General features: G+C 42.4%; 1 protein-coding gene across 2 annotated transcripts in view; it reads left to right on the top strand.

Moving 5' to 3' along the window:
• Nucleotides 1-26,787, top strand: part of PSD3 (pleckstrin and Sec7 domain containing 3) — an 857,533-nt gene that overhangs the window by 276,588 nt on the left and 554,158 nt on the right. For both annotated transcript variants that reach the window (XM_077476201.1, XM_077476202.1), the window contains exons 3-4: nucleotides 13,976-14,993; nucleotides 20,583-20,972. In XM_077476201.1, the coding sequence (XP_077332327.1) occupies nucleotides 13,976-14,993; nucleotides 20,583-20,972 (1,408 nt within the window). The remainder of the gene's footprint in view (nucleotides 1-13,975; nucleotides 14,994-20,582; nucleotides 20,973-26,787) is intronic.

The raw sequence follows: 26,787 nt of genomic DNA on the forward strand, positions 1-26,787 counted from the left end.
ACCACATGGCCAATCAGTATTGTCCAGGCAGAGGTTCTGCAGCCTCATAGGACAATCAGGGGAGAATGAAAACTCCTACAAGCTTTAAACAGAAACTGATAGAAGTCATTAGACTGCTAAATACTGCTGATGAGAAAGGGTATTTAGCAGTTTATATTTACTAAAACCAGGTCTTTTTTTTAGCGGGAACGCAGTTCCGACACTGAATGTATGTAATGGCAAGGAGTGTGAGGTTGTGCTACAGTGTCTATTGATGCTGGCTGCTGGTGGATCTATTGTTGCTGGAGGGGATCCATTTCTGCAGAAGGGCTGATTGCTGCTGGGGAGGTCTATTGTTGCTGGGGTGGGTCAGTTGTCGCTGGGGGGATCTACTGTTGAGGGAGCAGTCTATTATAGCCCTGACTAAAAAAAGCCCTGACTAAAACGATTGCATTTCCATGTTCTGTGTGCTGCGGCAGAGCAGATATAGTGAATGCAGGGTCCTAGGTTTTCATAACACTTTTTAAACTAACTTAGTAAGACTAGCAATAGAAACAGAAATCTGTATTTTAAATGTTAGTCCTGTCATCAGACCTTACTGAAAAGGCATCATTAAAGGATATTAGCCTTTTCATGTTTCCCCATTTTTCTCATTGTTGTAACCCATGTAATTTAAGTAGGGATATGACCACTTCCTAGAAGTATCAGTTCCTGTGTGCGACGGGGCCTGCTCCTGCCGTCTCCCCCTGCTGCTATGTAGGCTGACAGCAGGAACCCACTCAGCTCTTCAGCAAACATTAGAAATTCAGATAAGATCTGTGATTTATTATCTGTGTCTTTACCTATAGTACATAAGTGGTGATCGCGTGCACGAGAGCCAGCACGGGGATTTGTGTGTGTAAACACACAAATCCCTGTTCTGTCAGGTGAGAGGAGACATGTCGTTTGTTCCTACTAAGTAGGAACAATGATATGTCTCCTCCCCTAGTCAGTCCTATCTCCATACAGTTAGAACACACTGAGGGAACACACATTTAACCTCTTGATCGCCCCCTTCCCTAGTAATCAGTGCATATTTATAGCAGTGATCTCTGTATACATGTTAATGGTTCCAGAAATGTGTCAAAAGTGTCCGATCTGTTCGTTCCAATAAAAATCGCAGATCGCCACCATTCCTAGTATAAAAAAAATAATAATAATAAAAATACCATACATTTGTTCCCATAGTTTGTAGATGCTATAACCAATCAATATACGCTTATTGCGTTTTTTTTTCTTACCAAAAATATGTAGAAGAATACATATCGGCCTAAACCGATGAAGAAATTTATTTATTTATTTTTTAACTTGGGGATATTTATTATAGCAAACAGTAAAAAATATTGTTTTGTTTTTTTAAATTGACACTCTTTTTTTGTTTATAGCACAAAAAAATACAACTGCAGTGGCGATCAAATACCACCTATAAAAGCTCTATTTGTGGAAAAAAAAAAGGATGCAACTTTCACTTGGGTACAGTGTCGCATGTGCAATTTTTAAGTTAAAGCAACGCAGTGCCAAATTGTAAAAAGTGCTCTGGTCAGGAAGGGGGTAAAATCTTCCGGGGCTGAAGTGGCCAAAATGTGTTCAGTGGATGGTCCTGTTGGCCCCCTTCCTACCTGACATCCTTTGATTTTGTAATCAAAGGAATGGGGCATAAACAGTGGGGGATGCATGGATGGAAAAATCTGTTATATTTTCATTTTGTTCAGCCTCTTTACTCTAAAGGCAAAGTTGAAACACAAAAATCTGCTCTAGTGTTTGCATCACCAAATAAAATATTGCTTCATATAGGAAAAGTTGTACATTTAGAGTACCTGAAATGTACTTGGTAAAATATTTATTTTCTGCTTTTTTTAGGTTATAATAAATGCCGGTATTTTTTTCAACCACTTGCCACCCAGGCCAATTCTGACTCTTCTCTCCTATGTGTAAAAATCATAATTTTCTTGCTAGAAAATTACTCAGAACCCCCAAGCATTATATATGTTTTTTTTTTTAGCAGAGAACCTAGGCAATAAAATAGTGATCGTTGCAACTTTCATGCATTAAAAAGAACAAAACACTAAAATTAGCCCAATTTGTTTGCATAATGTGAAAGATAATGTTGTGCACACTTGTGGAATTGTGCCAAACTTCGGTACTTAAAAATCCCCATAGGTTATGCATTAAATTTTTTTTACAGGTTATCTGTTTAGAGTTACATAGGAGGTCTTGGGCTAGAATTGTTGCTCTCACTCTAATGTTTGCGCCGATGCCTCACATGTGTGGTTTGAACGCCGTTTACATATGTGGGTGCGATCTACGTATGAGTTCGCTTCTGCAAGCGAGCACGCATAAACAAGGACGCTATAAATTTTAAAAATGTTTTATTGTTTATTTTTCTATTTTGACACTTTCCTTTTACATTTTTTTATCACTTTTATTACTATTACAAGGAATGTAAACATCCCTTGTAATAGAAATAGGACATGAAAGGTCCTCTTTACAGCGAGATCTGGGGTCTATAAGTCCCCAGGACTCGCCTCTAGGCTGGACAGCCTTAAATCAGCGGTTTTGCACAGAGCAGCCCAGATCCTCCTCTTCTTGGGTCCCCCGCTGGGGCTCCTGGCCCCTCCCTCCTGCCGAGTGCCCATAGAACAATAATCTTGCTTAAGGGGACACCCAAGCAGGCTATCTCCTGGGCTGCTACTCCTCAAACCACCATCCAGAGCACTGTGCATTACAGACCTCCTCAGGCCACCGTCCAGACATTGAGGGTTATTTACTAAAGGCAAATCCACTTTGCATTGCAAGTGCACTTGGAAGTAAAGTCCCTGTAGATCTGAGGGGGACATGCAAGGAAAATAAAAAACTTTATTTTAGCTTGCACATGATTGGATGATAAAATCAGCAGAGCTTCCACTCATTTCAGATCTACCCCTTAGATTTAGAGCGATTGCACTTCCAAGTGCACTTTCAGTGCAAAGTGGATTTGTCTTTCGTAAATAACCCCCATTGTGTCCATTAGAAGCCTCCTCAGACCACCATCCACAGCACTATGTATTAGACCTCCTCAGACCACCATCCACAGCACTATGTATTAGACCTCCTCAGACCACCATCCATAGCACTGTGCCCATTACAGGCCTCCTCAGACCACAGTCCAGAGCACTGTGTCCATTACAGGCCTTCCCAGACCACTATCCAAAGCACTGTGTCCATTACAGCCCTCCCCAGACCACCATCCAGAGCACTGTGCATTACAGACCTCCTCATATCACCGTCCAGAGCACTGTGTCCATTACAGGCCTCCTCAGACCACTGCCCAGAGCACTGTATGCTATACAGGTCTCCAGGAGTATATAATGAGTTTGGAAATTTTAGAGAAATGCTTTTTAGTCGACTAAAATGTAGGATATCTTAGTTGACTAAATACGATTAACTCGAAAACAATTCAGATGACTAAAATTTGACTAAAACTAAAATGGCATTTTAGTCAAAAAACAATGACTAAAACTAAATTGAAATTTGATGTCTAAATTAACACTGTTGACAATAATCTTGCTTAAGGGGACACCCAAGCAGGCTATCTCCTGAGCTGCTACTCCTCAAACCACCATCCAGAGCACTGTGCATTACAGACCTCCTCAGGCCACCGTCCAGACATTGAGGGTTATTTACTAAAGGCAAATCCACTTTGCATTGCAAGTGCACTTGGAAGTAAAGTCCCTGTAGATCTGAGGGGGACATGCAAGGAAAATAAAAAACTTTATTTTAGCTTGCACATGATTGGATGATAAAATCAGCAGAGCTTCCACTCATTTCAGATCTACCCCTTAGATTTAGAGCGATTGCACTTCCAAGTGCACTTTCAGTGCAAAGTGGATTTGTCTTTCGTAAATAACCCCCATTGTGTCCATTAGAAGCCTCCTCAGACCACCATCCACAGCACTATGTATTAGACCTCCTCAGACCACCATCCACAGCACTATGTATTAGACCTCCTCAGACCACCATCCACAGCACTATGTATTAGACCTCCTCAGACCACCATCCATAGCACTGTGCCCATTACAGCCCTCCTCAGACCACAGTCCAGAGCACTGTGTCCATTACAGGCCTTCCCAGACCACCATCCAAAGCACTGTGTCCATTACAGCCCTCCCCAGACCACCATCCAGAGCACTGTGCATTACAGACCTCCTCATATCACCGTCCAGAGCACTGTGTCCATTACAGGCCTCCTCAGACCACTGCCCAGAGCACTGTATGCTATACAGGTCTCCGGGAGTATATAATGAGTTTGGAAATTTTAGAGAAATGCTTTTTAGTCGACTAAAATGTAGGATATCTTAGTTGACTAAATACGATTAACTCGAAAACAATTCAGATGACTAAAATTTGACTAAAACTAAAATGGCATTTTAGTCAAAAAACAATGACTAAAACTAAATTGAAATTTGATGTCTAAATTAACACTGTTGACATGACAATACTTAACACTCTTTCCTCTGTGGGCTTCCTTCCTGGCTGCAGGGCTTGTCACAGCGACAGGCACATATGCCAAGGTGTTTTTATAGCAGGGGTGGGAGAGGGGAGTCTGATGGGGAATTGAGAGCCTAGTTTCCTACCAGGTTCATCATGGTGTTGATTACCAGACATGGGAGTAGGATAGATCCAATGTATTTAAATAGCAACTTTCAGATTTGCCTAAAGCCATGCTCTCTGAATCAAAAGTCAGGCAGACCTGATGGGAACTATTTTTTCAGAGACTTGAGCCATTGCCATTTTGGGTAATGGCATTACCTGTATCACTGGCCTCTTTGTTTACATTCGATCTTGAGCTGGATAATCTCCCAGCTGACAGCTAAATGAGGCCAGAAATAGAGCCCTATGTTGGAAGTTCATAGAAGGTAACGTTTTGGTGACACACAGGGCCCCTTTGTCAGGCAAGTGGCCCCTGCCTTAAGAAGGGGCCCTGCGTGGCTTCGAAATGTTGCCTTCTGTGTACCATGTGACCACGATAATAAAGCTTTAGACCCTTCTTGAGGAATCCTTGGTGTGCTGATGACAGTTCTTCACTTGGATCTTTTACGGTTCCCAGCCTGTGATCATTGAAGCACCCATCATTAACAAATAACCATCTTCAGCAACGTGTGGGTGGGGAATATTGTGTTTGTCACATAAATGAAAGCTTCCAAGCCAAGACATGGCCCACTTTGAGCACTGGCGTAATTACTGCCATTTTCCCAGTCTGGGACATAGCAGTAATTCTTTAAGAATTTGTTGCCCATGTCCGTAATATTATCAAAACTGGTGCAGATGCTTGCCTAGATTAGCCCAGGAAATTCCAAAGGGATCTTCACCGGAAACGTGTCATTATGACTTATTAAATTCCCCAGAAGGAATTTCAATTTAGCTGCACAATTTTGTTTTGGGGGAATTGCTTTTAATTAAAATCGAATTTTCATTTATTTAATTGCCTAATAATAATACATTTCTAAATATCATATACAGTTGAGAAATTTTAGTCGGCTCAGATGAAGCTGTACACTTGGCCAATGTGAAAAAACAAAACAAAAACCTTTCATTGACAATAATTTCCAGGAGGAAGTCTCAGGGCGAGATCCGCTGGGTGTCTGCATGTTTTCTCTTGTGAATGGCATCAATGGAGGACAGGAAAATAATAGCGATTGCTCTTCTCCATCCAATTTAGCAGTTTTATAAGTTAATTACTCTCCCTCATGCTGATGTCACAAATACAAAGAAATCCCTATTTATTCCTAAGCCGATCCACAGCATCTCAGCAAGAGAAGATGCACAGTTCTTTTCCATTAAGAAGAATGCTGTGTTTAAAATCATCTATCTTATCACCCTAAATCAAAGACAATCAAATTAGACACAAGTCGCAGCAGAGAGTCAATTATCAAATAAAGAGCTGTTTTGCAGGGTAGAAGGTTTATAAATCAAATGGTTATTTATAATTAGTGTTTTAGATATACATTGGGGGTTATTTACGAAAGGCAAATCCACTTTGCACTTGCAGTGCACTTGGAAGTGCAGTCACTCTAAATCTGAGGGGTAGATCTGAAATGAGTGGAAGCTCTGCTAATTTTATCATCCAATCATGTGCAAACTAAAATGCTGTTTTTTATTTTCCTTGCATGTCCCCCTCGGATCTACAATGACTTTACTTCCAAGTGCACTTGCGGCGCAAAGTGGATTTTCCTTTAGTAAATAACCCCCATAGTATATTTATAACTGTGCTTAATGTTTTATTTAATTGGAGGTTATTAAATATTTTGTTTTGGGGGATACAATACCCCTTACTTTGCTCTGTAATGCTGAGTGACAGTAGAACAACTGTACCTTTGATGCAGTTGGTGCCTTTGTTTTCTTTTAAGTCTCTTTTCCTTTATTTGCACCATTGCAGAGCGAGGCAAGAGGGGGGTCAACCGTTTACGTCACCGAGTGGCCCCTCCTTCAGCTATATAACAGCTGTCAAAGCTAGAAGAAGCATTACTTGGCAGGAGCCTCCCATGGAGGCGTAACTGTTGCGTTTTTTTTCTTTTTTCAGTTTGTCGGGTGGCGTGATAGAAGAGGAATAGACATCGTTTGAAAATTTTATTTTTTAATAACGGACTTGTCCCAAAGTGTTTCCTGTCTTTTTTACTATTTTGACACTTTTTTGGGTGAAATGGTAGGGTACAGTGTACCTGTTACCAATTCACATGGGGGGGGCAGGATCTGGGGTCCCTTTTTAAAGGGGGCTTCCTGATTCCAATAAGCCCCCCACCCACATAAACCCACAACCACCGGGCAAGGGTTGTGGGGATGAGGCCCTTGTCCCCATCAACATGGGGATATGGTGCTTTGGGGGGCTACTCCAAAGCACCCTCCCCATGTTGAAGGCATGTGGCCTGGTACAGTTCAGGAGGAGGGGGGCACTCTCATCCTCTCTCTTTCCCTGCGGCCTGCCAGGTTGTGTGCTCGGATTAGGGTCTGGTATGGATTTTGGGGTGACCACTACGCCATTTTTTTTTACATTTTGGTGCAGGGTTCCCCTTACAATCCATACCAGACCTGAAGGGTCTGGTGTAGATTTTGGGGGGACCCCTACGCTATTTGTAAAATAAAATTGCCGCAGGGTTCCCCTTAATCTCCATACCAGACCTGAAGGGCCTGGTATGGATTTTGGGGGGACCTTCACACAATTTTTTTTTAAACCTTTGGTTCAGGGTTCCGCTAATATTCATACCAGATCCAAAGAGCCTGGTAATGAACTGGGGGGGGGGGGTGAACCCATACTATTTTTTTCAGTGAGTTTTATCTATATTGCCGAGACCTGACAATTCATTACAGCCACGATCAGTTTTGAATGACTTTTTTCCTTTAGAAATTTCATTTTGCTGTGGTACTGTTCTAAACATGGGAAAACTGTGCCACTTTACAGGCATACTATAGACACCCCCCAGTCACGATATTTAACCACTTTCAGACCGGACCATTTTGCTGGTAAATGACCAGAGGTCTTTTTACACTTTGGCACTGCGCTGCTTTAACTGGTAATTGCGCGGTCATGCAATGTTGTACCCAAACAAAATTTGCGTCCTTTTCTTCCCACAAATAGAGCTTTCTTTTGATGGTATTTGATTGCCTCTGCGATTTTTATTTTTTGCGATATAAACGTAAAAAGACCGCAAATTTTGAAAAAAAATGATATTTTCTACTTTTTGTTATTAGAAAAATCCAATAAACTCAATTTTAGTCATACATTTAGGCCAAAATGTATTCAGCCACATGTCTTTGGTAAAAAAAAAGTCAATAATTGTATATTTATTGGTTTGCGCAAAAGTTGTCACATCTACAAACTAAGGTACGTTTTCTGGAATTTACGCAGCTTTTAGTTTACGGCTGCCTATCTCATTTCTTGAGGTGCTAAAATGGCAGGGCAGTACAAAACCCCCCCAAATGACCCCATTTTGGAAAGTAGACCCCCTAAGGAAATTGACAAGAGGCATGTTGAGCCCATTGAATATTTTATTTTTTTGCCTCAAGCGATTGAATAATGACAAAAAAAAATATTTTTTTTTTTTTTTACACAAAGTTGTCACTAAATGATATATTGCTCACACATGCTATGGGCGTATGTAAAATGACACCCCAAAATAAATTCTGCTGCTTCTCCTGAGTACGGGGATACCACATATGTGGGACTTTTTGGGAGCCTAGCCGCGTACGGGGCCCCGAAAACCAAGCACCGCCTTCAGGCTTTCTAAGGGCGTAAATTTTTGAGTTCACTTCTCACTACCTATTACAGTTTTGAAGGCCATAAAATGCCAAGATGGCACAAAACCCCCACAAATGACCCCATTTTAGAAAGTAGACACCCCAAGCTATTTGCTGAGAGGCATGTTGAGTTCATGGAATATTTTATATTTTGCCACAAGTTGCGGGAAAATTACAAACTTTTTTTTTTTTTTTTTTTTTCACAAAGTTGTCACTAAATGATATATTGCTCACACATGCCATGGGCATATGTGAAATGACACCCCAAAATAAATTCTGCTGCTTCTCCTGAGTACGGGGATACCACATATGTGGGACTTTTTGGGAGCCTAGCCGCGTACGGGGCCCCGAAAACCAAGCACCGCCTTCAGGCTTTCTAAGGGCGTAAATTTTTGAGTTCACTTCTCACTACCTATTACAGTTTTGAAGGCCATAAAATGCCAAGATGGCACAAAACCCCCACAAATGACCCCATTTTAGAAAGTAGACACCCCAAGCTATTTGCTGAGAGGCATGTTGAGTCCATGGAATATTTTATATTTTGCCACAAGTTGCGGGAAAATTACAAACTTTTTTTTTTTTTTCACAAAGTTGTCACTAAATGATATATTGCTCACGCATGCCATGGGCATATGTGAAATGACACCCCAAAATAAATTCTGCTGCTTCTCCTGAGTACGGGGATACCACATATGTGGGACTTTTTGGGAGCCTAGCCGCGTACGGGGCCCCGAAAACCAAGCACCGCCTTCAGGCTTTCTAAGGGCGTTACAGTTTTGAAGGCCATAAAATGCCAAGATGGCACAAACCCCCCCAAATGACCCCATTTTGGAAAGTAGACACCCCTAAATTTAGGGGTACACTAGTGAGACTAGGTAATAAATGGCGGGTGCCCTGAAACTATAAAAAAATAACTAACCAACCATCGTCACCTGTAACAGTTATATGGTGATCACTGGTGAAAGGGTTAACTAGGGGGCAATCAGGGGGCTTTATGCGGTAGTATATGGGGGTCCCTGGCGCTATAAAAAGCTGCGGCGAACCTAAATACCTACCTGCCTAACTAGCGTCACCTGTGACACTAATACAGCGATCAGAAAAACGATCGCTTATTAGGCTGGGTTCACACTGGAGCGATGCGGGAACGCCACGAATGCGCGGCGGGTTCCCGCATCGCATGCCTCCCGGCGGCAGTTCACACTGCCCTATGCGAACTGCTGGGAGTGTCAGTGAAATGTTACTGACACCCCCAGATCAGTTCGCATATCGCAGTGCGATCTGCAAACTCGGATCGCATGGTGTGAACACCCATGCGATCCGATTCTGCTGCGGGCCAAAAAAAGGGTCCCGTGCGAATTTGCGGCGGGTGCGGCGGGTGTGGCGGGTGCGGCGAATGGCTGAACTCGAATCGCACAGAGATCGGATGTGATTTGCACTGCAGTGCGGTGCGAATCACATCCGTTCTCAAACCGCTGCAATGTGAACCCAGCCTTAGTGACACTGGCGACGGGGGGTGATCACGGGGTTAAACCTTTATTGGGGGGTTAGGGGGGTACCTTAGAACTAAAGGGGGCTAACCCTAACTGCCCTAACAGTTATTAGTCACAAATGACACCCGCCGGGTGATCAGGGGGTTAAACCTTTATTAGGTAATAAATGGCGGGTGCCCTGAAACTATAAAAAAATAACTAACCAACCAGCGTCACCTGTAACAGTTATATGGTGATCACAGGTGAAAGGGTTAACTAGGGGGCAATCAGGGGGCTTTATGCGGTAGTATATGGGGGTCCCTGGCGCTATAAAAAGCTGCGGCGAACCTAAATACCTACCTGCCTAACTAGCGTCACCTGTGACACTAATACGGCGATCAGAAAAATGATCGCTTATTAGGCTGGGTTCACACTGGAGCGATGCGGAAACGCCGCGAATGCGCGGCGGGTTCCCGCATCGCATGCCTCCCGGCGGCAGTTCACACTGCCCTATGCGAACTGCTGGGAGTGTCAGTGAAATGTTACTGACACCCCCAGATCAGTTCGCATATCGCAGTGCGATCTGCAAACTCGGATCGCATGGTGTGAACACCCATGCGATCCGATTCTGCTGCGGGCCAAAAAAAGGGTCCCGTGCGAATTTGCGGCGGGTGCGGCGGGTGTGGCGAATGGCTGAACTCGAATCGCACAGAGATCGGATGTGATTTGCACCGCAGTGCGGTGCGAATCACATTCGTTCTCATAAACCGCTGCAATGTGAACCCAGCCTTAGTGACACTGGCGACGGGGGGTGATCACGGGGTTAAACCTTTATTGGGGGGGTTAGGGGGGTACATTAGAACTAAAGGGGGCTAACTCTAACTGCCCTAACAGTTATTACAGTCACAAATGACACCAATGCAAAAAAAAAAAAAAAAAATGACATTGGTGTCACTGTGACTGGGGGGCAGGGGTAATTGGGGGGGTGATCGGGGGGTAAAGGGGGGGTGTGAGTGTGCCTGGCATGTTCTACTGTGTGTGTAGAGTGTTGGTGCAACTTACTGATCCGCTCTCCTCCGTGTCGGAACGAAAAATACCGACACGGAGGAGAGAATACATCACTTCCTCTCCTGTGTTTACATTACAGGAGAGGAAGTGATGTCACCGGGGATTTCTATTCGTCGGGAGCGATCGCGAGGGGGTGGCCATGAATGAATGGCCGTCCCCTCGTCCGGGATCGCTCCCGAACGAATACCGACCGCCGCAGGCACCGGGCGGGGGCCCGATCGGGCCCCCGACCCGCGGGAGGCAAGGGACGTACATGTATGTCCTTATGCCTGCCCGTGCCATTGTACCGACGTACATCGGCGTGCGGCGGTCGGCAACTGGTTAAAGGAATATTCAATTTTTATTGTTTTAGCATTATTAAAATCACTGCTCCTAAAAAAAATTCAGTTTTTAAAACTTTTTTTTGCATTGATACATCTCCCCTGAGGCGGGACCCTAGTCCCCAAACACTTTTGTGGCAATAACTTGCATATACGCCTTTAAAATTAGCACTTTTGATTTTTCATGTTTGTGTCCCATAGACTTTAACGGTGTTCATGTGTTCGTCCAAATGTTTTGCCTGTTCGGATGTTCTGGTGCGAACCGAACCGGGGGGGGGGGGGGGGGGGTGTTTGGCTCATTCTTAATCACCACTACTTGGTGGATTAATGGGACTAGTAGCTTTCTAAGAAAGATAAGGATAGATGTGATTTTTTTTTCCAGCTCACAAAAAATAACAAGGACATTGCATTTCTGGCAAGATGAATGGGTGTTTTCTCTAAATGCTGAAAATGTTATTAAAGTCAACCACATCTAAAGCTGACAGCTGGTTGAATGAAAAAATACCTGACAGACCACTGTAACACACAAGCAATGATATTGGTGCAGCAATCTCCCCTGCTGTTCTATTGAATTCTAACAGCGGGTAGGCTCTAACACCATCCCCACCCCTCTAGAATTTACAGATTAGACCTTGCAGCCATTGGGTGCTAGTGCTGATCGGATGCTGGTTTTCCAGCATGTCTCATCGACAAAGCTATTGGACAGACAGCTGTACACACTGACTGAAAGTCGTCCGGTTCCTGTTTAATTGGACTACTACTTACGATATACGTTGGCACAATGGCAGCGGTGGGCAAATGGGCGTACCCGTACATCCCCTTTAATTGGCGGGGCTAGCGGGCGTGTGCCCGCTGCATACAGCGTGAGCGTGCCTGTTGTTCCCGTGGACTCGATGTCCGCCGGTGTCCCGCGATCATGTCACAGAGCCGCAGAACGGGGAGATGCATATGTAAACAAGGCATTTCCCTGTTCTGCCTAGTTACATGACAGAGATCACTGCTCTCTGTCATCAGGAGCAGTGATCGCTGTTATGTCAGTGGTAGCCCCCCCCACAGTTAGAATCACTCCCTAGAACACACTTAACCCCTTCCCTGCCAGTGTCATTTACACAGTAATCAGTGCGTTTTTATAGCACCGATCGCTGTATAAATGACAATGGTCCCAAAATAGTGTCAAAAGTGTCTGAGGTGTAATATTGCAGTCACGATAAAAATTGCAGATTGCTGCTATTACTAATAAAAACAATTAATAATAAAAATGCCATAAAACCAATCAATATAAGCTTATTGCGATTTTTTTTAACCAAAAATATGTATAAGAATACATATCGGCCTCAACTGAGGAAAAAATAATTTTTTTATATATTTTTGGGGGATATTTATTATAGCAAAAAGTAAAAAAGAATGCTTTTTTTTTTCAAAATTGTTGCTATTTTATTGTTTATAATGCAAAAAATAAAAACCGCCAAAAGAAATCTCTATTTGTGGCAAAAAAGGGACGTCAATTTTGTTTTGGTACAATGTCGCATAACTGCGTAATTGTCAGTTAAAGCGACGCAGTGCCGAATCGCAAAAAGTGCTCTGGTCAGGAAGGGGGTAAAATCTTCCGGGGCTGAAGTGGCCAAAATGTGTTTAGTGGATGTTCCTGTTGGCCCCCTTCCTACCTGACATCCTTTGATTTTGTAATGAAAGGAATGGGGCATGACTGCGTAATTGTCAGTTAAAGCGACGCAGTGCCGAATCGCAAAAAGTGCTCTGGTCAGGAAGGGGTCAAATCTTCCATTGCTGAAGCGGTTAAATTAAGACTTGGCATAAGCAATGCCAGGTGGAATAAATTTACAGTCCTTTAGTGAAGGATACCTTGGGGATACAGCTTCAAACAAATAGTAGCACTGGGAAACACTCAGCAAAATAATGCAGGGTGGACCTCAATAGCTGAAATCTTGCATTGCAGTTTAGACGGGGCATTGCACAGTGCTGACTTTTTGCATATGGGAGGTGCTCATGACAGTGAAGGTTTTTGCAGCTAAACCTCTTTTTGTTACTATATTGAAACATTTAAAGTGTTTCTAAACTATTGCCTTGTAAAAGGACCTATTCAGTTTAAAATAGAAATGAAAGACAAAACATTTGTATTTAGATATAATAAAACATTAGGAGTACCTTTTTTTCCACATTCCCTCTAAGTTCCTTATGCAGCTGAGAACAGAGAGCTGGGGGAGGAGAAAAGGCAACACACTGATCTTCCCAGTGGAAGTCTGTGCAGGGGGGGGGGGGGGGGTGGGGTTGAGTCAGGACAAGATTGATCATTGGAGGAGAGCAGGCTAAGTTCTCAGCCTAACTAGATAACTGACCAAGATGTGCTCTCCTGCTTAGTGTGGTCAGTTCTTAATAGGAAAGCAGAGGGCCTGGCAGAAACGCCAAGGGTTTCACACAACAGGAGCAATACAAAGAGAACATGATACTTTTTCATACAAGAACAGGTACAGCAGGAATATGAAATGTTGCGTTTACATATTCTTTAAAACAATGGTAAAATGGATAACTATTCTGGAATTCCTTTAAAGAGAACCAGTTAGGTGCCTTTTTGTAAATAAAAAATTATTGTAGCAATGCAAACTTCCCTTTCAGGAGAACCATATTCTCTCAAAACTAAACTCTCAGACCAGAGCCACCAGAGTTTACCAAGCTGTAGTTTCAGAGCTATGGTGGCTTTCTGGCAATTAGCAATGTATTTTATATTATCTTAGATCATTATTATTTTTATTTTTTTTCCCAGGCATATGATTCGAATCTGGAATAATGTTACCATTGTTTTGTTTTCCACAGATGACCCTGGAAACACAAGATTGCTTCCACAGGCTGCTAGCGTCATCAATGAATTTCCTGAGTACGGGACAACAGAAGCTAGAGAAAATGATACATTCAAAGCCAATCAAGGACATTTAATTGAACCGATACCATGTATACAAGAAAAAAGAGACCTTCACAAGGCCGAACCAGTAGTACTTAATGACCATTTAACAGAACAATCTGAACAATGTTTACATGACACATTTAAGAGTGGGCCCCGACATTTAACAGATGGTGCAGACAGCAATTTTTCATCAACGCAAGAGCTTAACACACAGACTGGATGTACTTTGACTGTCAATATAGAGAATGTTGTGGATAATCCAATTGTTCCAAGTCCTCAGACAGAAGAACACTTTGAAAAAGTGATGGTTACAGGTCAGGAGGACACCCCATACACTCCTATAGCACCTGTTCCTCAGGACAAAAAGTCTTATTTATATGTTCAGAGAGAGTTGGCAGCAATCTCAGAAGAGGAAACTCTCTCAGAATCCTCACTATCACAAATAACAGAGATTGCTGACTATCCAAGATCACAACATAGTAATATTTCCTCCTCAACAACAACTATCATGGATAACTGCAATGACGAAGTAGAAAGCGATATGATAAGCGGAGTGAATAAAGAAGATAATAATGGCATGGCTCAGTCACAGTCTACTATGCCAATATGTGTAGAAAATGCTGCTTTTAATGGTACTGGTACAGCAACGGTACAAAAACAAATGGTGGTTGGGTGGGGGGACACTTCACCTACTACAGCTGATGAAAAGCAAAATGATACAACGTCCCTTATAGCTGCAGGAACAAATAGCTACATTCCAAACCTTGAGAGGACTAGTGCCAAAATGGGAACAACAATTTCATCAATAATTCAGAGGCCTAGGAGTGTTTCTGACACTTGTCAGTATCAGGATGGTTTAGACAATGAAGTTTTCGTAAAGGATCCTGATCTTGGTGAAGATCATGTGGAGCATGTTCGATCTTTTAAGAGGTGAGTTGTAAAGAAGCATAGAAAATGTCAGTGTATGTTGTAGATTGTTTGTGTTTGCTGATGAATCCTGACAAAAATTCACAAGTGGTTCATTCATCATTTTTGAGAACTACAGGTAACCTGCAGTGTTGATGAACAATTCTATCAGTGGAATTTTCATCCAGTAGATATTTGTTCTTCCTCGTTTGGATTTGTGGTACTAAAATATTAGCCATGCTAGATGTTTACCCTCCCTTGACATGCTCTCAAACCTTTAGGCCAGAGGTCTCCAAACTTTCAACACAAAGGGCCAATTTACTGTCTTCAAACTTTAGGGGGGGCCAGACTGTAACCAGTGGGAGTATAAAATTACCTGGTGTCAACGTGACTGAACAATGGCTCAGGCTTGGTGGAAGGAATAGTGCCCCATTACTGGTGTCAGTGGGAGGAATAATGCCACATCCCTGGTGTCATTGGGAGCAATAGTGGCCCATCGTTGGTTTCAGTGGAAGGAATAGTGCTCCAGTGCTCCAGTGTTGGTGTTAGTGGGGGGAAAAGTGTCCCATCATTGGTTTCAGTGGGAGGAAAAGTGTCCCATCATTGGTTTCAGTGGGAGGAAAAGTGCCCCATCATTAGTGTCAGTGAGAGGACTAGTGCCCCATCATTGGTGTCAGTAAGAGCAATAGAGTGTCAGGAACTATGGCCCACTGTTGCAGATGGGGGGGGGGGGGGGGGGTGTGGTGGATAATTCCCCAAGAGCCAGATAAAAGCAAGCAAAGGACCAGATCCAGCCCCCAGGCCAGAGTTTGGAAACCACTGGTTTAGGTCACTTGAAGTGGTTGTAAAGCCAGAAGGGTTTTTATCTTAATGCATTCTATGCATTAAGACAAAAAACCTGTGCGCAGCAGCCCCCCTCAGCCCCCTAATACTTACTAGAGCCCATCTCTATCCAGCAATGTTGCAGGAGAGACTCAACTGCCCAAAAACTCTCTCTCCTCATTGGCTGAGACAGCAGCAGAGCGCCATTGGCTCCCGCTGCCATCAATCAAAGTCAGTGAGCCAATGAGGAGAGAAAGGGGCAGAGCCTAGCCAGAGCTCTGTGTCTGAATGGACACAGGGAGCTGCAGCTCAGGTACCCCATAGCAAGCTGTTGCTGTGGGGGCACTCGTCAGGAGGGAGGGGCCAGGAGCACTGAAGAGGAGGATCTGGGCTGCTCTGTGCAAAACCACTACACAGAGCAAGTATGTATAACATGTTTGTTATTTTTAAGCAAAAAAAACAGACTTTAGTATCACTTTAATGTTAGCACATCAGCAGAGCTTCACCACACTCCAATTGCACTTGCAAAGTGTACAGTCTATTTCCCTTTAGTAATTCAACCATTGTTTGTCTCACTTTCTCCAACTTCATGTTCTTATCTCCCTTCAGTTGGTATTTTCACTGGACGTTCATGTCAGGGGATATTTAACGATGTGCCCAAGTCCTATTAGCAAAAAGCTCACAATAAACTGCAGAAAATGGGACCTTCATACTGCAGTGGTGGTGATATAAATTTCTATTCCTTACAATGGGATACATAGTAAGCCTCAGGGAATCATATATGTGATTCACACGGTTTTAGCAAAATCCTGCAATTTTAGCACGCTTTATTTTGTGTTTTCTGCATTTTAGCCTGACAAAAACATTATAAAATGCAGAACAATAGGGAGCTAAGACATGCCAAAACACTTTATATTTCAACAGTGTGCATTGAGCCTCAATGCTTAATGTGTATAACTGCAACACCCATGGTTTCACACTGATGCTTGTTAACACACATTTTGATGGATGTGTTTTGTATGAGTTTTAGCACACAAATCACATGCAAAAGTGTGAATCTAGCTGAGACTAGAGTGCCTCAAACACCTTACACTTTCTATTGATAAAATACTTTTTGGCTTTGATGATGGCAGTGCTTATTGAGGTGACTGGAAAGATGGCGAGACTGACAGCTACTGCAATATATAAGACAGAAGGGGCAGGGGGGTGCTTTGACTCTTGGTTCCATGACTTTAGACAAGGTATACACCATGCTCCGTAGCAGTATTATTACCAGGACTACTGGGCACAAAGCAAGTAAGAAGTATGGAGTGGACTACAATGGGTGCAAAAAAATAATCACCCCTTTTAAAATAATCACATTTTGTTGCTTTGCTTCCCGAAATGAAGACAGACACAGTTTTTGTTGTATCCAGCTGTATTTACTCAGTGCAACTTATAACATCCAAGTGAAAGATATAACACCAACATGTCAGAAAAAATAAAAAACAGAATCCCTGAGTTGGAAAAATTATCACCCCCCTTATGTCAGTACTTTGTTGGACCACCTTTTGCTTTAATTACAGCCTTTAGTCTGTTGAGATATGTCTCTACTAGATTTGCAAATCTTGACTTTGCAGTATTTTCCCACTTTGCAGAACTGATCACGTTCAGTTAAATTTGATGGTGATTGTTTGTGGATTGCAGTCTTCAAGTCATTCCACAGATTTTCAGCGGGGTTTAAGTCTGGGCTCTGACTAGGTCATACAAGCACATTCATCTTTTTCTCCTTCAACCACTGTGTGGTCATTTTTGCTGTGTGCTTTGGGTCATTGTCATGTTGGAAGGCAAACCATCTTCCTATTGAATTAGCAAAATAACACCATTCCTACAGTAGAGCATGGAGGTGGTAATATCCTGTTATGGGGGTGTTTCTTTGTAGCAGGGACTGGAGCACTTGTTAGGATTAAAGGAAAAATATATTGGGCAAAATATCAGCAAATTCTTGAGGAAGATCTGCTGCCCTTTTCCAGAACATTGAAATGTACAACACAGTAGTTGAAGGTGAAAAAGGTGAATGTCCTTGCATGGCTTATTCAGGGCCCAGATTTGAAGATTGAAAATTCGTGGAATAACTTGAAGACTGCAGTCCACAAACCATCAAATTGAACTGACTTTGAGCAGTTCTGCAAAGAAGAACGGGAAAATATTGCAAAGACTGTAATTAAAGCAAAAGGTGGTCCAACAAATTACTGACATAAGGGGGGGGGGGGGGGGGGTCCTTTTTCCAACTCAGTGATTTTGTTTTTTGAATTCTTTTTTTTTCTGGCATGTTGGTGTTATGTCTTTAAGTTGGATGTTATAAGTTTCACTGAGAAAATACAGCTGGATAAGAAGAGAACTGTATCTGTCTTAATTTCAGGCTGCAAAGCAAAAAAATTTGCTTATTTCAAAGTGGGGTGATTCTTTTCTATACCGACTGTATGAGTGAAGACCTGGGGTGGCTACTAGTCTTTCAAAGTATCTGTGACCAGTTACATGGGGAACTGGTGCAACGAGCTGCACAATATTTATGGCTTTGCAATTGATGGAGAGGACAGTGAATAACTAATGAAATGTGCCTTCTCATACAGATGTCATATACTCAAGCACAATTGCTGTACATTTCTCCATTTTATCATATACTCAAGCACATTTGCTGTATATTTCACAATTTTTCACACTCAACCATATAGTGTATATACCCCACTACTTTCTGTTGTCTGCCCCAGGCTTCCCAAACAGACTGACTTTATTGATCCTTTTGAACCTAAATAAGAATTATTTTGTATTTATGGAAGTCATATTGCAGAGCAGCATCACAATGGTAACTATAGCACATATTTTTTTTATTAGAGAAAAGGTAAAATGCCTTTCAGTTTTATTTTATGCTGTTTGTGCCCTGGTTGGGTAGATTTTCCCTTACATTTTGTCCTAGAGATGAAAAGGGAAATGGGAAGAAATTGCCCCTTAGACATTTGTCACCAAAACAGGTGGCCCCATTGGAAAATTTTCCCTCACCTCTTGTTCTGCTGACAACAGAGCTGTGAAAAAGTATTTGCCCCTTCCTTATTTTTTTTTATTTTTTTCATTTTCTTATGAAGCAAATTTTATTATTACACAACCGGAATAAATACAAAATGCAGTTTTTAAATGATGATTTCATTTAATAAGGGAAAAGGCTGTTCAAACCTGCCTGATCCTAAGTGAAAAAAGTAACCCCCCCCGCCATCCTTGCTAAATCATCAATGAACTGTGATTACCACATTTTTTAAAGAGCTGTGTTAAATTTTACTTGCCACACCCTGGCCCCATTACTGCCAGACCTGTTGAATCAAGAAATCAATTAAAAAGAAGCTGTCTGACAAAGTGAAGCACACAAAAAGATCTAAAAAAAGAAAACATCATGCTGCGATCTAAAAAAATTCAGGAATGGATGAAAAACAAATTAATTGACATGTATCAGTCTGGAAAGAGTTATAAAGCCATTTCTAAGCAAACCATGGTGCTATTATCTAATTTTGGTTGGCTGGCCAACCAAAATTACTCCAAAAGCACAACAAGGACTTATTCAGGAGGTCATAAAAGAACCCAGGACAACATCTAAAGAGCTACAGGCCTCACTTGCCTCAGTTAAGGTCAGTATTGATGATTCAATAATGAGAAATAGACTGGGCAAAAATGGCATCCATGGGGAAAATGCCAAGACGAAAGCCACTGCTCACCAAAAAGGACACAAAGGCTCATCTCACATTTGCCATAAAAAACATTGTGTTTATCCCCAAGACTTTTGAGCAAACATTCTGTGGACTGATAAGACAAAAGTTTAACTTTTTGGAAGGTGTGTTACTTCTGGCGTAAAACTAACACAGCATTTCATACCTACAGTCAAACATGCTGGTGGTAGTGTGATGATCTGGGGCTGCTTTTCAGCTTCAGGATCTGGATGACTTGCCATAATTGATGAAACCATGAATTCTGTGCTCTACCAGAAATACTGGAGGAGAATATCCAGTCATCAGTTCGTGACCTCAAACTCAAGCTCACTTGGGTTATGCAGCAGGACAATGATCTGAAACACACCAGCAAGTCCACCTCTGAATGGCTCAAAAAAACATAATTAAGATTTTGGAGTGGCCTAATCAAAGTCCAAACTTAAATCCAATTGAGATGCTGTGGCATGGCCCTAAACAGGCTGTTCATGCTCGATTAACCTCCAATGTGGCTGAATTAAAACAATTCTGCAAAGAAGGGGTGGGCCAAACTATCTCGACAGTGATGTGAAAGACTTATTGCCAGTTATCGCTTGACTGCAGTTGTTGCCTGGAGGGGTTATTAGGTTTAGGGGCAATTACTTTTTAACATAGGGCCAGGCAGGTGTGGACAGCTTTTATCCCTTAATAAATGAAATCATCATTTAAAAACTGCATTTTGTATTTTCTCAGGTTATCTTTGTGTAATATTACATTTTGTTTAATGATCTGAATCATTTAAGTGTGACAAAAATGCAAAAAAAATTAAAAATAAGGCAGGGGGCAAATACTTTTTCATAGCACTGTATATAATTTTGTATTTCCCATCACTTTGTGTGTTTGTGACAATGATCACCAGGGTGAATCTCCAAATAAGGTTCACAGTCAGAAATAAAATTTTGACATATTCTCTAAAATATCCCTGCTCTATCAAACAAAAAAGTGTCGGCTTTAGATATTATTGCAAGAAATGTGCCATTTTGAACCGCTAAATATAGCTCATTGCAACATTTTATTTAAGCCCTAGGATTGTAACAGATGACCAACATGAAGACACGTTTAGATCTAAAAGATGTTCTGAGGACTCCACAGACTTGTATAGCTCACAGTTTGAGAACATACTGGACAACACTTCCTTGTATTATAGTGTGGAATCACTTGACACCTTATACTATGAACCAGATAGCTTTTTCAGTTTTGAGATGCCACTCACACCAATGATTCAACAGCGAATCAAGGAAAGTAGTCATTACATGGAGAAGAACACAGTTGAGGTTGAACAAGAAATCCTCAAAGTCGACCCAGGCAATGGAATAACAATGGGGTTCTGCAATGATGTCATCAGTAGGTTGGATAATATTACCAGTGTGGATTTTAAAAAATCCAATGAAGGGATGGAGCTCTCAGGAAGGTAAGACAAAGATTTTGTGTTGATAATCAAAAGATAATTTGTTAACCTTTGACCCTGAACCTGATTTAAGAATACAAAATGGTATGGAAGCCATCACATCTGCAAAGAATATCTTCAATTGTATCTTTACAAACAATCCTATAATATATTAGTGTTTCATATAACCCTATGCTATCACAGAACATCACTTTGAAAGTGTCCCATTCTGCACAATAGTTGATGGTGAAAAGTAACAAATATTGTATTTATTCCTGCGACGTCACCAGCAAGGTTTTTTGTAGTCAGTGTAATGCCCAGTACACACGATCGTATTTTCTGACAACAGAACCGTGGATTTTTGTTCAAAGGTTGGCTCCAAATTGTCTTGCATACACATGGTCACACAAATGTTGGCCAACAATTACGAACATGGGAACGTGGTGACATACAAGACGTACGATGAGCCGAGAAAAGGGAAGTTCAATAGCCAGTGCGGCTCCTTCTGCTTGATTCCAAGTGTAGCACCCACCACCTTTAGGTGGGTGCTAACAGGTTAGAGTCAGGAGAAATTGCCAGTGCCTTACTGTTTCTTGTTTAGGCCTGGTGGGTTTGATCTGGGTTTGGGAGGAGCAGTAGAATAGAGGGGGGTGTGACCCGTGTTCTTTAACCTGGAAGACATCCCTTGCTTCTCCAGGGTAATGTTCTGGAAAGAAGGCGGGGCAGGGACTGAAGAGCAGGCAGCGTATATGGCCCTGGCCCAATCATTAATTTGTATGACCAGGGGCGGGACAGGCATATATACTGGGGTCACATGCTTACTAGGAGAGCAGGGAAGAGACTAGGTGGAGAGAGGCTTTACAATGTGACCATCAGGAGTAGGCTCAAAGGCCTGGGGTGTCGGAGGCTCCAGTGCTGGAGAGCAGGAATCTAACCGGAAGGCCTGAGGGTTCAGAGACCTGAAAGCTGAATGGTTTAATCCTACAATCTACACCAGAAACCCTGGGAAAAGAAACCAGGCATCCCGGCTGGGATGGATCATTGCACAGGAAATGGGAAGTAGCTACCAAGCAGACAGAGTAGACCGGGGGTGCCTGGACTTTCCTGAACTGGCCTGGGGAGGAATCGCAGGAGGTGAGGGACTTCCAGCATTCCAATTTACCAAAATGTCTTTCAGAGGGGCATTGGCCAGTTCACAAAGGGAAAGGGTTCTAGCTACTCACATGGAACGAGAAGAAGAGGCAGCTTATACTTTCTTGCATCACCAATATACAACATGCTGCAGCAAAATAAATAAATATTCCTTGGTCAGCTGTTGAACTGTGTCTGTTGCTACTCAAGTGGGGTGGAAGAGCGGGAGATAAAACCAGCAGTACTGTAATGAACTACACCCGCAGCTTCCAAGGAAGTAGTGCACTACATGAGCATCCGTGAACTTTTGTGTGTCGGACTTGTGTACACATGATCGGAAATTCCGACAACAAAGTTTTGCTGCCGTAAAATTTGAGAACTGCTACCCAACATTTCTCCGACAACAAATGTTTAGTGGAGCATAGACACGGTCAGACTTTCTGCCAACAAGCTCACATCCAACATTTGCTGTCGGAAAATCCGATCCTGTGTACGGGGCAGAATAGTATGTAAAAATTTGAAACGATTTTTAATACTAATGGCCACTATCATGGCAGATTTAGGTCAATAGCATATCTGTTTTAAGCCTCATACACACGATCGGACTTTAAACAAACGTTCCTGTGGATTTCTGTACAAAGGGCTTTGGCCGTGAACTTGATAAGCATACACACGATCTGACTTTTTCACCCAACTTTCACCAAATCATGTGGTTTTTCTGCTTTTAACCACCTTTGGTCAACTTCTGTATTGTTGTTTGATCTTTTGCATTGGTTCTGAGCATGGGTGTTTGTAAAGTCTGATGATTTTCTGCACACACGATCGGACTTTACTCCATTGGACTCATGTTGTTGAAAAGTTTGTCTGTTCGCACGGCCAACATTTGTCCGATGAAAACCGATAAGTTTGTCCGATGGAGCGTACACACTATCGAATGTTGCCTTAAAACAGCTAATTTGTATGTTTGTTGTCAAAAAGTCCGATTGTGTGTACGGGCCTTTAGAGTCCTTGCACAACAAGTCAACATTTTATGTTGAGAAAATTTGAATTGACTAAACTGTGATACAGTGTGAACAAAAAAAGTCACTTTATTAGCAGAGGCCATTTTTATTTTATTTTTTTTATGTTTTTTTCTTAATATTTGAAACAAATAGATTAATAAATCCAACTATTTATTTTAATTTAAGCAAACCATGTTGATAGGAAGTTAAAGTGCTCTGTGCTGTAGTCCTTTGGGATTGAGGTAGTTTAACATTTCTATTTGCGTCTAGTGTGCTTCATGTTATATTTCCTTTTGTGTACAGTTTCTCCAATTTTCTAATATATTCCTTTTTTGAAGTGTTGTGGTTACCATGGATTTACAGGCATACAGATGGAACAATGCTATTATTACAGGATCATAAAACATGCACAATGCGATTTTCTTTTTAATCAGCTTTATTAAAGAAAAGAGGTAAACAAGTGCGCTTGTCAAAGCCATAAGTCGAGTATCGTAGGAGAAATAATGTCTTGTATGCCCATAGAGAGTAAAATGTATCAGTCTAATGTAAAATTATAAATGTCTGTATCATGTTCAGCAATGCTATAGCATAGTCAGTGTCTTGCAAAGGCAAGATGTACCACAAAGTATTTATGATGACAATATGATTAACATATTGGTGTCTAGGTGCCTGACACCAGCCATAAGTACAGCACATAAAGTGTTATAAAAAAGGATATCTGGTGATATTCTTAGGCACTGCTCATGTGTCTCATACACTGCGATTCCTATTAGCGCCTGTTTACACCGGTGTGGCTTTGAAATTGTGCTCCTTCAGCGTGATTTCAAAGCGACACATCAGTGCGACTCGCTTTGCCGATTTAATTGCGGCTTGCGACTTTATTTAACAGAAGTCTAAGCAAAACACATTGAAATCGGCAAAAAGTAGTGCAGGAACCTTTTTCATATCGCTGCAACATATAAGTTCTATTGCCGGCAATGGGGTGCGACTTGTCATGTGATTTGGAACTGTCAAATCGCATGACAAGTTACCCCAGTGTGAAAGGGGGCTTATTTTCCATTGCTATATATTCAATGTATTTGTTTATTCTTTGAGGATGATAGATTATCTGTGGTTACCATGATTACTGTGATTGTGCGAACAACCAAACCTAGAATAATGCCCCAATTCTTGCGATATACTTACCCGCTAACGTAAAAAAAAAAAAAAACGCTGCAGTGATATTCAATGAGTCATTGTTTGACAATCGACAGCAGGGAGCTGTATAGAGATTTTTTTGGGCATAGGTGTTGTGCAGAGGCTGGAAGCTGGCAGTGTTTGTTGAGGCAAGGGGCTACAGCGTGGGCAGTATTTCCAAATTGGTAGATTCATATTAGGAGTTAGTCATTCCAAAACTGATACTCTAGTTTTTGGTAGCTTCTGGAGAGATAACCCCCAGATGCCAACCAGAATCCCCAAGGGGTATTAAAAACCAGCAGTTTGTTTAACCCACAAGGCTCCTTCTTGAACAGGAAAAAAGCATCAGAATTCCTTACCTCTATACTTGTTTTATGTCAGTGACATGGAAAGCCCAGAATTATTAAAGGAAAAGTAAGGCTAAAGCTCTTTGGGCCCTACTTCTGTGGGTCAAAGGAGTGTACTTAGTCCAGATTCAGCTGACTACGGGCTAAAGTCCGCTGTCATCTGATGTCACTCAGCCAGTTTAGGCTCTGGAGGAACCCTGACTTTAATGTTGGGATGCACCCAGATGCCTGAACGGCAGCTGGCTCAGCCACTCAGCGCACCACTGAGAGTCTGAGCCAGGCAATCCCACCCCTTCCACAGCCCAGCGTGAGCACTGGAGGGGCAGAACAGAATGCCAGTGGCTGACAGTGACCGGCTCTCTGAAGACCAAGAACTGAGCAATCAGTGGCTTTTGATTGCTCAGTTCTTGGTCTTAGAGATAGCGGGGGACAGCTCAGGCATCAGGCTGATGCTTCATCCAGATAGGTGTGAATGGCTGTTTGTTATTCTGAAATCCCACACTTCTCTTTTAAAAGAGAAGTATGGCCAAAGACTTTTTCGAATCAGCTACCAGCTGACGTAGCAGAGCCACTTCATTCTCTGGAAGAATGACAACAATATTGGGGCACCCAGTGCTCTGATTGACAGCTGACTGGTATGGCTGGGAGCCGGAGCCAGCCACTCCCATTCCCTCCCCAGTCTGGTGCTCCAGTGAGTGGAGGAGGAGCAGAACTGACAGTCACTGCTCTCTGCTTTGAACAGACTGAGAACTGAGAGGTCAGTTGTCATGTGACAGATCAGTTCTCAGGCTTGGAGCCATCGTGGGACAGCTGCATCATCACACCGATGCTGTAGCATATTGGTAAAAAAAAAATCGCAATAAGCGTTTATTGATTGGTTTGTGCAAAAGTTATAGCGTCTACAAAATAGGGGATAGATTTATGGCATTTTTATTAATATTTTTTTTTACTAGTAATGAGGGCAATCAGCGATTTTTATTGTGAACGCGACATTATGGCGGACACGTCGGACAATTTTGACACATTTTTGGGACCATTGGCATTAATACAGTGATCAGTGCGATTAAAATTGCATTGATTACTGTAAAAATGCCACTGGCAGTGAAGGGGTTAACACTAGGGGGCAAGGGAGGGGTTAATATGTATCATATTTTGTGTTCTAACTGAAGGGTGGATGGAACTGTGCAGGGAAACTAAAAGATTGCCGTCCATACTCTGTATGGACAGACGATCTGTCAGTTCCCTGCTCAGAGAACCGGAAACTGTGTGTTTACACACACAGCTCCCGGTTCTCCGTGTGCCCCGAGCGATCACGGGAGCCCGGCGGCGACTGAGATCGCCGAGCACTCGCATCGGCTCAGGGAGCGAGCCCCCTAGTGGCCGTAAAGTGGTTGTAAACCAAAATCACCATTTTTACAAAGTGAGGTTGCGAATCGACTCCCAAAACAAACGATAAAGCAAAGTCTTTGAAAAAGCTTCCAAAATGCCTTTTTTCTTTCCTTTAGTTCCAGGTCACATGACTGTATCAATCTATTTTGAGGCGATTGGCTCAGGAGGTGGGCGTGGCCAGTCTGCCCTGCTGAGACAGACAGTGACAGGAGGAGCTGCTGTCATCACTCTTACCTGCTCCGTCAGGCTACCAGCTGACAGACACCTATCAGCAGGGGCGGACTGACAATTTATGGGGCCCCCGGGCTATAGGAGATTATGGGGTCCCCAGGCAATAGATTATGGGGCCACACAGTATACACACACACACACAGATACAATATACACACACAGACACACAATATGCACACACAGTATACACACACATACAGATACAGTACACACACACAGACACACAATATGCCCACACAGTATACACACACAGAATACATACACACACTGAAATGTACTGGAGAGGCGGGGCAGCTATAATCTTGTGATTTTTAAAAAAACACAGATTTTTACATACTGTCCCTGGTTTTATTGAGGCTGGTAACCCTAATGGGGCCCCTCAGTGGCATGGGGCCCTCGGGCAGTGCCTGAGAGCCCGAATGGTCAGTCTGCCCCTGCCTATCAGCAAAAGTATGCAGGCATAGGACACACCTTGGGCCACGCCCCCTTACAGGAGAATTTTACAAAAAAAAAAAACAAGATTGGTTAAACCCACAAGTGCTTTTTTTTACCACTACTATTCCT

The sequence above is a fragment of the Lithobates pipiens genome, unplaced genomic scaffold (assembly GCF_037356315.1).
Source record: "Lithobates pipiens isolate NorthernLeopardFrog02 unplaced genomic scaffold, aLitPip1_a1.2 Scaffold_13, whole genome shotgun sequence".
NCBI lineage: Eukaryota > Metazoa > Chordata > Amphibia > Anura > Ranidae > Lithobates > Lithobates pipiens.